General features: G+C 51.8%; 2 protein-coding genes across 6 annotated transcripts in view; both read right to left on the bottom strand.

Annotated features, from left to right (window-relative positions):
* Positions 1–2,586: 2,586 nt before the first annotated feature.
* Positions 2,587–7,635, bottom strand: LOC122390326 (RCC1-like G exchanging factor-like protein). Of its 2 annotated transcripts, none has more exons than XM_043383136.1 (9): positions 7,375–7,635; positions 6,707–6,876; positions 6,456–6,555; positions 5,949–6,046; positions 5,305–5,492; positions 4,199–4,371; positions 3,762–3,917; positions 3,075–3,194; positions 2,587–2,852 (listed from the first exon to the last, which is right to left on the bottom strand). In XM_043383136.1, exons 1-9 carry the CDS (start codon positions 7,514–7,516, stop codon positions 2,635–2,637), a joined length of 1,365 nt encoding a protein of 454 aa, XP_043239071.1. In that variant the 5' UTR covers positions 7,517–7,635; the 3' UTR covers positions 2,587–2,634. The 2 variants fall into 2 exon arrangements, with proteins under 2 accessions (XP_043239071.1, XP_043239072.1); XM_043383137.1 differs by having other exon boundaries at positions 6,707–6,887; positions 7,375–7,633.
* A 1,161-nt stretch (positions 7,636–8,796) lies between these two features.
* Positions 8,797–13,516, bottom strand: part of LOC122390307 (G-protein-signaling modulator 2-like) — a 62,087-nt gene continuing 57,367 nt past the window's right edge. For all 4 annotated transcript variants that reach the window (XM_043383083.1, XM_043383085.1, XM_043383084.1 and 1 more), the window contains 3 exons: positions 12,865–13,039; positions 10,055–10,221; positions 8,797–9,724 (listed from right to left, as the gene is read on the bottom strand). In XM_043383083.1, coding sequence (XP_043239018.1) covers positions 9,551–9,724; positions 10,055–10,221; positions 12,865–13,039 — 516 coding nt within the window. In that variant the 3' untranslated portion in view covers positions 8,797–9,550. The remainder of the gene's footprint in view (positions 9,725–10,054; positions 10,222–12,864; positions 13,040–13,516) is intronic.

The raw sequence follows: 13,516 nt of genomic DNA, 5'->3' as shown, positions 1-13,516 counted from the left end.
GATTCATCATGGTATTGGCAGTCTAATGGCGTTTACGGCATGTCTGTATGCCTATTCTGTGATTTTATATGATTTTTTGAACATATGCCGTTTTTGGTCGAAAAGTCAGAAATCATGACGTCACTAAAACCTCGATATCTCAAAAAATTTCCGACTGATTTTTTTGAAACTTTGTCACAATAAACTTCAATCAATTCCCTACAGGTACCCAAAATTTGGCGCGCCTGCGGCGCGCCGTTTTTATGCTATGGCCCGGCGAAAAAAGTGGGGGCGTTTAACGCCCCCCCCCAGCAACTCGCGGGTTAAATCTTTGACTCGATCTCGACAGTGTCGTTCTTGAAATTGTATGCCATCACTAGTGAATTTGCATTTCAGTGGTAAATAATATTGATTTGTCGTGCTTACTGTGGGATTGCCTTGAATCTCGTGACGTACTGAGGTGTTGAAATTGCTTATGGTATAGCTATGTCCCTACATGTGCATTGTGGTGCTTATATTACACGACCAAAATAATGACGCCAACCCTGGGGCGAATCGTCCCTCACATCTAATACGCCTAGCGTACAAATGACGCGTATCTTGCGAGGCATTACGTTCGTCTGCCTCCCAGTGTTAGTGTTGAATAATTAAAATGCGTACAAAGTAGCAATTGAAACGTCATCACCCGTTTGCTATGCGCGGCCGGTGGGCCAATGTGCAACGTACTGTATTGCAGTGTTCCAAATGTAGCGAGATGGGGGCGCGGGTGCCGGCCGGGAGCCGCGGCCTCACGTACCTGAGCAGGGTAGGCGGGCCCATCGTCCAGCCGGCTCCGGCCGGCCGGCGCGCTGCCCGCCCCGCCGACGACGTATAAAACATGTGTCCCGTATACTATTACTTGAGTGTTGTTGATATTTTTTTCGTATATCTCTTAGCGAAAGTTGTCACGTGCCGAGTTCTCATTACATAGACGTTGATTTTTGCCTCATGCTCGCGCCTGTCTGTTCAGTTGTATTGAACGGGGTCGGTTTGTTCTGTTTTGGATAGGCGCGTCTTGCCGACCGCCCCGACCCCTATATATGTCAATTACCCGTGTGTTTTTGCCGCCGCCGCTGCATTAGTGTGTCTGCGCTCTGGATAACAATGTATATGAACATGCATATGGGGTATTTTTGATCAATGCGTAGCGTGACGATACGATATTGGATTTGAGCTCAGGGTCGCGACCGTTCGGAGCCGCGCAGCCGCCGGCGGCGCCGGGCGCTCGTCGCCCCACCACTCGCCTGCCTACTTACCGTGCGAGAGCGAGCCAGCCAGCCAGCCGGCCGGCCCACTGCGGCCGTATATATCTAATATGCGTGGTGATCCTGTGCGTGTTGAAACTAGCGATTGGCACCTGACAGCCGCCCCGGGGTCTTCTGTGAGGTCATAGTTCGGGTCTTAGTGTGTGCTTAAGTTGATAACGCTGTAGCGACGACATCCGTGTGTGTTGTGTTTTTGGACCGTTTTTCTAAGTCTTTCATACGGAAAATTTATGTGCTGTCATCCATTCGGTGTTGTAGTGACCGCGCGCGGCCGTGGCCCGCCGCGGCGCGCGCGCGGACCTCTAATACAGCTCACTCTCTGGCCGTGCGGCGGTACGGCCGGTCCGCCGGCCCGCCCCGCCGGCCTGTCCGGGCGACACGGCCCTGTTGCCGATTCAGTGTTGTAAGTCTGCACCATATTGAAAAATAAAACTATACGGAGTGGTTTACGTGATAACGTGGACGTTTGCTTTTTGATGGTGATGCCTATCCGCGACTATCAATGATGTGGGTTCGGAATGGCTTACATTCCTGGTTGGTGGTTACGTAATGTCTGGAAACGATGGCATTCTTTCTCGACGATTGGCGAAATTGGCACGCCCACGCCTGTCGTTCTGCCTGATAGCGCTTTCAAGTCCGCTCAGAGAGAAACGATCTTTTTCATTTGTATCGTTTGGCGTGTGAGCTGCGATCAATAAGACATTCTTACTCGACCCGCCGCAATGGTTGATGCTTAGTTGCAGCCGTGCTAGCAATGTCGTGTCGAGCTTGGTAATCATGGTAGTTGACTGTTCAGTATTCATCATCATGGCCCAGTGGGTGTAATTGTTTCTTTAAAACATTAGTTCAAATTTCGCGACCGATAGCGGGGCCAATCCATTGATCTGAGACCGTCCATGATGGGATGTTCTCACGCAGGCTGCAAATGCTCCTGAACATGTCCATTCGATACGCAAACTGATTATTCAAGCATGCTATCTAAAAGTAGCCCACGAGCTACGCCTCCAGTTCCACCCAAGCAGTGTTTAATGTGACGAGCCGAGCGATGGCCAAGGGACGTCAACGTCAAACCTCCCGTTTCAGGGAAAAGTGGTCTGTTGTGACCGACAACGGTGTTCGGGACATGCCCCACTTCAGTTTGTAACCGCTGCAACAACTTCCCAGCCGAGGCGCGCCTTCAAACCCCATCGACAATACTGACATCTGAACATCTACGGTTATATGTTCCGTGCTTCTGGCTCTTTCACGTAACTCATCTCACGACACCCTTCAATCAATCAGCGTAGACTTCAGATCAGACCACTCTGTGTTGACTAGAGATCAGCTGTGTATTGTCGCCGGTGTACCTGGTTCAGATGTACTCCCTGCAGAGTGCGGCCATGTGGTCAACGCCGCAGGCCACCTTTGTGACCCGGGCGGGGATTGAGACCCGCAGCGGGAACAGGCGGTCCTCGGTGTGACCCAGGCCGAGCGCGCCGTGCCGGTTGTGACCCCACGTGAACAGGTCACCGCCACTGGTGGTGACCGATAGGTGGTACAGGCCAGAGACCACCGAGACGGGGGTGTTATCTGTGGGAGAACCAGGTGTTAGGCGATAAAAAACAAGTGAGCATAAAAAATGAATGGATGCACTTGGAAGGAAGGACACAAGGGCGCCGGCACGGCATATATATTGGCGCCCATCCAGGTCCACCCCAAACCATTGCAGGCATAGATATTTGTCGAGTCAGCATTACCCATCACTATGAACAGTCGACTGTTGATGCACCGGGCGGGCCGCGCGTCCCTTACCGGGGCTGAAGTCGTTCCGTCCCAGCAGCGTCGGCGGTATCAGAGAGGGCTCCTTTGATACGTCCAGCTCCGGGCCCTTGCCGAGCATTCCATAGCCCCAAACGTACACCTCTCCTCGATCTGCAAACACGATGTAGGCTGTAAGTGATGACAAAAACAAACCGGTTCAACATTCATCGGTACATGTTAGGGCGCATGTAGTGTCCTATGTTGTGACAAAAATATGAGAACTCGATCCTCGAAATCGCCCATTCGGTGGCTCAGTATCGCTGAGTTCTTGGGCTTTCTAATCCGTGAATCAACATCTCTATCGTCTTTCAGCATACCGAGAAAGCGGAGCAGATAGCAAAGTCAAACACCGGTTACTACAGTTTCAGTATGAGCGTCTTGGCCGTAATGCGTCACTCGAATCCCTATGTAATAAAAGTAAGAAGAAGGACAAACGACCACGAAGTCCAGATCACAGTTGATAAGATACGGCGCAGTGTCGGGTACTAGTCAGTCTGTGCCACAACATTCCATTGATAAAACTCAACAACAGCTGACTGCAATGCACAATCAAACCCAAATACTCATGATTTGCCTTCCGTCAGCAACGTGTCCGATTCCGATACTACTGAAATTGACAGTACAGCCGCTCCCCCCCCCCCCCCCCCCCCCCTCCACACTCTCCGCGCCCCAACTGACCGTTTAGCACAGCACACATGGTGCCCGCACTGGCCACATCCGTGACCCGTCCAACACCGAGCGGCAGCCTCCGGGGTACGTTCAGCTGCTGTTCCTCGGTCACACTGGCAAACTGGGCGTACTCCGAGTTACCCCAGCCGAACACGTCACCAGACTCTGTGGGAAGAGGGGTCGCAACGTAATAAAACGGGACCACAGGGCCATTCATTACACGAAAGAAGAAAGAAGTAACATATAGCCATCGAAGTCGAGAACATCACATTTGTGCGAGACAGCGAAAAATGATATGTTCATAGAGGGGCAGCTTTGAAACAAAACGCCTACTAAAAAAGGCCTGCTAAAGAATGCTCGTTGGAAAAAAAATGACACTCATCTAGCTATTACAGTCAACGACAGTCTTCCTCGCCCATTTGTCGGATCCGCACCGCGCCACTCACCGCTGACGGCCAGCACACAGTCGGCCGAGCAGGCCACTTTGACGATCCGCTCTCCCTCGAGGTCTCCGCCGGCCGGTAGCGCCTGCCAGCGGCTGTCGAAGGCGCCGCTGCCGAGCTGACCGTCGGCGCCCCAGCCGCAGCAGAACACCCGACCGCACTCGGTCAGAAACATTCTGCCGGGTAAAATAAACCCGGTCACAAACATACAATGGGGCCCCAGTCGCAGCAGTACACCCGACCGCACTCGGTCACAAACATACATACTGTAACAGCCGGAGAACCCGGTCACAAACACACTGTAGCAGCCAGCCGCAGCAGTATACCCAGCCGCACTCGGTCACAAACATGCTGTAACAGCCAGGGAACCCAGTCACAGACACACTGTGGCAGCCAGCCGCAGCAGTACACCTGGCCATAAGTTCGCCCATAAGTTCTGAAATACACGGAACACGCTACACTTCCCGTAAGTTACATTATCACATGCGAGCGTAGCCTCCTGCCGATTTTGGATCAAACGGCTCCAGGTTATTACCAGTCGCCAATTTCACAAGTTCGGTTACTTTTATTAGATCGACCAGTCTGACTGAAGTTGGCTGAATACGATTTATTGTAGGACGAACAAAGCTAGCGAGTTTGTACCTATTCCGTAAATGCATAATGAGAGCCCAATATGCCCAGGTTCCCTTCCTTGGTTTCGTCCACCATCCAATAGCATCCAGCGGCGGACGGCGGGCCGGACGGTTCGTCGTGTCGCCTGGGGGTAGCAACTTTAATTTCAACCAGCGAGCGGTGGGTGTGGCGCGGCTTGGCGGTGGTCAAACAGACTTGTTTCATATTATGTTGTGTTTTTTATGTAATACTCATGTTTATTTTATACTGATTGATTAAGAGAGGTGCTTTAATTTAAGAATTTTTATTCTTTTGCACCAATCTTATAATATTTTTGTGTATGTTTTGCTCATTTGTAATGTTGAAAATAAATGTGTATGTATGTATGTACGTAGAGCAAAGCCAAACTCCACCAACGCAAAATGGCCTACGCGGCGCCCTTTTACACCCCACCCACACTCTCCACCATCCCCCACCCGTCCGGCGTCCCGCCTCACGTGTGGTCCTGGCCGCAGGTGACGGTCCGCACGGGCAGCTCCAGAGGCACTCTGTGCACAGTGGCGTTACTGCTGTAGTCCTCCCGCTCCAGAACCTGCCTCCCGCACTGGCCGTACGCGTTGTTACCGAGCGTGTAGGCGGCGCCGTCACTGGTCACGAACGCTGTGTGACTCCGGCCGCACGCCACCTGTAGGGCAGGGACGGGACGTGCCGTGAGGCGGGCTCATGGAGGATGAAAATGGCTGTAAGAAGTCATGCAATAGTTGCAAAGCGAAAGGAAAAAAGATTTCCTATGGATGAAAATAGATAAATGCGTTTGATGCAGGGGTGCGGAGCCGGAGCCGGAGCCTCCGGAGCCGGCACATTTTTGCCCGGAGCCGGAGCCGGAGACGGAGCCGCCATGCCATTTCACCCGCAGCCAGAGCCGGAGCCGGAGCCGATTTTATTTCTCCGAAGCCGGAGCCGGAGCCGAAGCTGTCTGAAATTTCCACGGCTCCGCATCGCTGGTTTGATGCCATTGATAGAATCCAAATGCATCTATAGGTACTCTGAACATTCAATAAGCAAATACAGGTACGATTTGACATCGGTGAATGGCATAAATAGAATACCTAGCACACTGACATATGTACTTACTACTTACCGCTGTGACTTTGATGCTGGGATCATCCACAGGTATTGTGATGGGCACTGGAGATGTGACCCTCTCCAGAGGATGGCCAGCACGTGCCTCCTGCTGGCCTGTCCAAAGAATGGTGGGGCGGGAGGTGAGGAGAAGTGAAATATCTGGGGAGTAGTAGTGTGACAGTCCTATCAATAAATCCTCGAAGGTTTTTAGTAGAGGTGCCATGTGGGCAAGCTGCCTGAAAGTTATGATGAACCCTACTCCGTCCCATGAGATACACAAATTGTGACCTCATGGGTCATAAAATGCTAGAATAGTGACTGGAACATCAACAGTGAACTTTGCACACTGACACTATCTTGATTGCAGTCCAAGGAATCTCTGGAAGACCTCAGCCCCCCCCCCCCCCTATTCAACTTATGAAGGCCAAGTGCATGACCCCAAACAGCAATGGGATAAAGCAAAGGTCACATGTTACCTATAACCCCTATAACTCTGGTTGTCAATCCATCAATGACATCTCACCTATCTGAGAACTTGTGTTGAGACCACAGCCAAACAGTTTGTAGTCAGGTCTGTTCACAGCCATCACAGTGAAGCCATACCCACAGGCTACATCTGTCACCTGAAACAGACATTGCATAGTCAGCACCACTCCTCTGAATCTACCTCCTGTCAGTTTCTCACAGTCACACAAAGGGATGGATTATGGAAGCTGCAATGATGTATGTCTATTGTCTAACCTCCGTGCCACAAAACTTATCATGATCACTTGCCTTGTTAAGCTCAGCGAACCAGAGCCTCATTGGGCGATGCAGATAGGTGTATGGCTTCTTCCCATTCTTAGGTCTCAGAAGATTCCTGTTTCCAAGAGCTCCCAGCTCAGCATAGCCCCATGTATAGACCCGGTTGTCTGGTCTGGTACCTTCCGATATGTACTTGTTTACTGAAAAGCAGCTGAAACATGTTAACAATGCATCATAAACCTAACCTAGCTAACCTAATATGACTCTAAAATGATAGAACTTATTATTATTTTGCATGGAACTAAGGCAACCACTGCTGAAGGAAACAACTGGGCCCAATGCCTCAACAGGCATATTGCGAAATATTCATTAGGGGGTGGCTAGTAGTGGCAAACTCACTTAAAGACGGTGCTTCCTTAGTCCTTGTCCTTACTACACATTACACAAAGCCCCTGTCAGCACACATTGGTATCTAGCATGTAAAAAGTTAAAAATTAAAATGTGTTTGGCATCCATCTTAACTAGTTAACAGCATCTTTATCAGTGGGACTACAATCAGAACCTCATCTGGGTGGTCAAAGTCCCCTTCCCATCAATCTAAGGGCTATCAAAGCTAAGGGCTAAAATTGAAGCAAGGATACGAGAAACCTATGATTTATTCATGCAAAATCAATGTTATTTGCCATAGTAATCCGTACCTGGAAGCCGATCTTCAATTTCTGGATTTACAGGATGTTTTCTTCTCGGTTTGCCGTCTATCCAATGTTTTACTCCTCTGGAGCAAGTCAATTGTTTTCTCGAGACAAGTGAAAGCAAGCAGGACCTCACTGAATTCATCATACACTCTTTCTAAATTATATTTTCTGTCAAAATACTTGAAAACTACAAAGTATATAGCAAAATAAATGGAATTGGCGCCTCCAACCCTATCATCCACTGTGTTGTTTACAGCACAGTGTATATAAATAGTTTACAGTGTATTTCACTTCGCCATAAATTGAATTTACAGCGTCATTTATGTCTACGTTTCGAAAAAAATGTCGGCTACTAATTGGTATTTAGCCTTCATGATTGAAATATTTCTCGACTGTTTTGAACAATTTCCAATTCAGAAGCGGCGGAACACCTTCAATTAAGGGGTAGGGGCACCGCCGACTTTTGGTCCCATTCTTTCCATGCAACGCCCATAGGGCTAATGTTAAAATGCCAAAATCAAAGGGGGCACGGTGCCCCGGTGCCCTCCCCGTTCCTCCGCCTATGTGCCACTTTCAAGCATAGAACAAGCAAGGCAGCATTCTAATTAAAGTTCGACATCTTCAATGCTTAGTCTAACAAATGCTACCTCACATATATCATAGCCAGAAAGGTTTTCAGACGAAGAACCGAATCATCTATCACTGTTTCGCGCCGTTCGACATTCGTGAGAATGACGTGCGCATTACGCGGCCGTGAGCTCCGAGCAGGCCAGTGGTCACGCAAGAACTAGGGGTGAACAGGGAACACCGTGCGAACCTTTATTCATTCATACGAGTTGCAGTTTTCAATGGCAACGTCCTCGTCATACATTGCTTTGCTGTGCGTCAGTCCCCATCCCGTAGTCATTCTCACTTCTCAGCTACTTACATATATTGTCATTGGTCGTTTAGACATCAGTATGCATTACCGAGCAAGGTAGGATGCCTGATTGTCTTCTTCCTGGAGATCTCACGAATAATTTTCATCAGCACAGGGTGTGTTTCATTTCCTTCAAAATAAGCAGAGAGGCATTCTACAATAACTTGAAGCGAAGTGACCAGTCTTGTGGCATCTTAGCAAATTCATGACCCATACCAAGATGTAGCTTCATTCCCAAAATTGCCCTGTCATCTAGACAAACGGCTCGGTGCTGTGTGGCGTCCGAAATAGCGTGGCCGCTGGCAGAGCCGATGGAGGTTGGTACAGACGCAATAAAGCATTAAACTCGTGATGTAGCACACAATGAGACCAAGTGCTGCCGGGATCTTCGGCCCGGATGCAAGGATAAAAATGGGGAGCAGCGGTCGACTGAAACTTAGCGAGCTAAAGCGAAGTAAGTTCCACAAGGAAACTTCCACAAAGCCTTCCTTCAATGTAGCGTCCGATTGTTCCCATGTTATTTATTTGGCATGTAGACAGGAATGGTAGAGTGGGCGACCAGCCTAGAACGCGCTGGGAGACATCAATGCCCTGGTGACGAGCGGAGCGCGACGGCAGCGACCCTAGCGGCGGAGAGGAGAAACAGGCACAGCAGAGTCCCCCGCCCGGCCGGGGGACTCTCACATGGTTAGTGACGGCCAAGCGCGCAGCGGCGCCCGTCCCGAGTCGGCAGCGCTTGGACCGTGACATGACAGCTGATGGGATGATCGGCGCACCGAGAACAGCGGCTTTCACACATCGTTATACTCATAACCAGATCATAAGCCCCGTGCACACAGCACACTATCACTCATGACCAGATCATAAGCCCCGTGCACACAGCACACTCTATCACACACATACCTCGATCACATACAGAATCACCTTTAGGGCGACTTCACACCATTCGTTTCGTCCCGCCAATAGCGCAGGCGTCCCTATATGGGACGCTCATTTCACTCTCACCGCGCTGCACAAGGCAGGATCTCCAGTATCTCCAGCACAACTGTGGCTGAATCTGCGCAGCTGCGGCCCTCACAGACCCAGCGTCTGACGGAGTCCTTCTCTCCATTTCTGCGTGTCTCTCGGTCATCACACAGTCTGGCGAGACATCACCGAGCGCACAGAGTCGACACCTCACGGGTCCAATCCCGCCTGTAGCGTCTCTCGGCGCCACACCACCACACTAGCAGCAGCATTCTTCACGGCTCATGCACCGGATCAGTCCCCGGGCGTTTTACTGGGCGGCAGTGCCGAGCGCTGGTCCTCGATCCGTTCAGACTGCAGCCGCTGGATCAGCGAGAAAAAGTCCTCGTCGGGCACGGTGGGCGCCGGCGGAGGGTGCGGTACACTCAGCTCGGGCAGAACCGAGCGCTGGTCGTCCAGCCGAGAGCCCTGTGGAGGCAGAGCGGGATGGGCGGGCCGTTAGTGAGGGATATCACAGCCAGTCAGGGGGGAGGGAGAAGAGAGGGGAGAACAGGTGGAGGTAGTGCAGCTTTACCTAATGCACACGAAGTCACTGCTGACTGAAGACAGAACTCGGGACATTCAGACGCGACAAAACGGCAGGTTGAGGTGCCACGGCACAATCGAATGAAGCACTCATCCTTATTGGCCATTAGTCAATCATCGATTATCTGAATACGCATCTCAGCAAATCCACTCCAGTTTTGTTCATCCGACCTAAAGTCTCCTCCCGCCTATCCCACGCCGTCCGTCTCTCACCTGGCAGCGGATCAGCATGTCAAAGAACTGATCGTCGGGCAGTCCGTCGGCGTCCGAGGCCACACTCAGCCGCTGGATGAAGTCCTTGCTGCCGCTGAAGCCCGGGAGGTCCAGGTCGCAGACGGGCAGGTCAGCGCGCTGCTCGTCCATCCGCCGCGACTGCATACCTGCAGACAGCGGGCGGTAAGACGGGTAAGACGGCCGCGGTGATGATGGCGAAACGTGACGATGAGTGGTGACGGGATGAGAGTAGGGTTGTGTCTGGCTGTGGCCATAGCCGCCGCACAAAGCACTGAAATGTTACAAGTCTATGCCCTTTTCTGTTCCAAAATAGCCTTCGGAGCAACACATAGTTAGACAGCCTAGGGACCAGACAGTAGACAGTTTCGCCATTAACGCCCCATTACAAATCATGTGGGGGCTCGGCCGTGAATTTATTGCATTCGACGCGACGACATGTATCACAACCCGTTACCACGGCGGTGATCACCGCTGTCACAACTGCCACAGCCCACCAAACTACTCCGGTGACAGATGAGCGCGAATTTCGGCCCCGGGCGCCCGGCCCGCCCTCCCAGCGGGCCAGCCATTCTGCCGACATTCGCTGTCGAGTGCCGGACGGAACGAGCCGCCCGGCGATGACAGCACGTTGCCCGGTTATTGGAGACATTGTTGAGTCATTGTCCGCACGGCGACATGGGCCGTGACTGGCTGATGGGGGCTCAGCGGACAGGCGACACCGTCCCATATTCTGTTCAGTCGCCTGCCGAATGGCCGGTGGAGCCGGGTGATGGCCGAACGGGCTAACAAGTTTTGGTCGTAACGTGCAAGGGCAGCTGCAGCATACATGGCTGCGAAACTGGGTCGTTCAAAATGTATCCAAAGAAAATTAGACATAGAAAACGGAGTCCTGAAATAGATTCGTGCAAATATGCTGCCAGCGAACCGATAAACTTGTTCAAACAAATTCCATGCTCAGCTGCGCACGAATGCGATTGATTGGAATCAGGTCAGCGAATAGTGAGCAAATCCACGACGCATACCAAGACGTTAAATTAAGACAGAAAAGCATGCATTTTAACTGACACCAGTTCAGCATGAATCAACCGGTCCTACTCAACGACCGCCACATAGGCAGGCCATTTGAGGCGGCCGCCGCCGGACAAAGCCGTCTGCCAGTGGTAGAGTCCAGAGTCTCCAGCTCGGGGGCAGGCCGCGACCGACAAATCATCGTATCCAGCCGGGTGGAAAACCGCCAGCCGGCGCTCCCAGGTCCTGCACTTCTACTGCACAAAGGACCAGTTTCCGCCTGCTGCCGACACCGCCCCGGGCAAAAACACACCGCCGACGGCCGTAAGGCGGCGAGCCCGTCCGCAGTCGGATAAGGGCCGCTTTTTATTTTATTTCCTTAATTCTATCCTATTACCGTTCTGTTCGAATCATTTCACTTTCCTCTTGATCCTTCTCGCTTTTGTTATCGAGATACGACAATAGAAATTCCGATCCAAGAAAATCTTCATAATCAGCACCATCATAATCAGCGTCCGTCGCAGGTTCAATACAGAGTACTAGCGTCAGACTGGTTCACCGCTCAGTAAGAGCAACAGCAGATCGACCTGTGTTCGTCTGCCTAATGCACGGCTGGCTTCCAGCCACCAAATGGCTGGCGCTAAATTATTCACAAATCATGTCTGGGCCATGATTTACAGTGCAATGTCACTGTAAATCCGGGGCTAGATTTACAGCACGACGTCGTCACAAAATATGGCCTTGCAATATTCGCTGTTGTGCTAGGCAACATACACGGGCATAAGCTCGGCTGATGCAAAGTTGGAAATCCTTGGGCAGAAAGAACCAAACTAAACCAGTAACTACAGTAGCTACCGATTAAGAATCCAGTCACGAAAGACAAGAAAATCTATCCTGCTGTGCGGATCTTTCGGCGAGCGAGGAAAAAGTACCGCGGGGAGTAGCGGACGGCCGTCGACACGTGTCGCGGGTGAAGAACCACCAGCCACCAATTCTCCGTCTCCCAGCGGAGCTGCGCTCTTTACTCGGCCCAGCTGAGACCGTACGGCCGGCGGCTAGCCATTGGAGGGCACCGCACGCCACCGGCGGCGAATTCAATTAGCGCAGCAGCTGGTGTGACGTCACAAGTCTGATGTGACGTCAGCGTCCCGGGAAGACCGCAGAACGACAGACAAAAACGGCTCGTGCCGGCACGATAGCGGCCGGCCATCATTTTCTGCCTGCGCCGCCGAGGGAGTGACATCGGTGCAGATAATGTGTCCGGTATGGTCCGCTGCCGACCGCCACTCCCAGCACAGAGCGAGGAAAAAAGCGACCATTATTTGGCCGGTGTCAAGGTCAGTCACCGAGCAAAAAATGAAAACAAATAGTGCTGGTCACAATACGGTGCGACACAATACCCGACCTTCGACAAGCCTTCGTTCCGGCGACGGGCATTACGGTTTAACGTGCCGACATTCGGTGGAATATTAATAACTTTCCCTCCGTCCCAGCCATGTCCAACTCCTGCACGATTCCCAGGAAGCCTCCATCCCCCGTCCCCTCTCACTCCTCCTGCTCCCCACTCATCGCGTGCCCTATTTGGCCACTTGCCCCTCCCCGTCCCCTCCCTCATCCCTCACCATGCCCCACTACAACTCAGCATTTCAACCCGTCCCATCCCTACACACCCCTCACGCGCCCCCAAGCCCTCCCATCCCCCTTCCCAACTCACCCTGTATGGGTCAATGAGGTCATCTTTGACATGGTCCAGTGTGAACCGTTCCCTATCCCCTACTCACCCTGTATGAGGTCGATGAGGTCGTCTTTGACGGGGTCGGGCGTGGAGCCGCTGGACGATCCGCCGGCGCCCCCGACCGTCAGGGAACACCGCTGGTCGTCCATCCGTTTCGACTGGAAGCGCGTCAGCTGGTCCAGGAAGTCGTCACCGTCCATAAACGACTCGTCGTTGGAAGTCTGTCGGAGTGCGGGGACAAAGATTGGTGAGATACACGCGTTTGACTGTGAGTGCGTTGGTGTTGAGACTTGATGAAAAGTGATGCCGATGGAGCAAGCATGTAAGGCGAAAAGTCTGCTTTCCAAGGATGCCTGACGTGCAGATACGCTGCATACTTACAATCATATGCATACGATTTACGATAGCAGCGTGCACATGATTCTAGTTTTAATATAAAAAGGGCACAGAGTCCAGCTCCTAAAAACTTCATCCACTAAAAATAAATGTCAAGCTTTGTAGGTCATATGTCAGTGAACATAGATCAGAATTCCACAGCGGCAATTAGCAACATTAACACGCATGCTTGACTTGCATGTACCATGTGAGCAGATTCGCATCTTCTCTCCCACGCCAGCCGTCCTTCCATCCTCGCTATCCGAGTCCTCCCACCTCGCCATCCAAAGCCCACGTCCTCCCTCCCTCGTCACTCGAGTTTC

This window comes from Amphibalanus amphitrite, unplaced genomic scaffold, assembly GCF_019059575.1.
Source record: "Amphibalanus amphitrite isolate SeventyFive unplaced genomic scaffold, NRLGWU_Aamphi_draft 000391F_arrow, whole genome shotgun sequence".
Lineage (NCBI taxonomy): Eukaryota > Metazoa > Arthropoda > Thecostraca > Balanomorpha > Balanidae > Amphibalanus > Amphibalanus amphitrite.
This window is presented reverse-complemented; position numbering and strand designations above follow the sequence as displayed.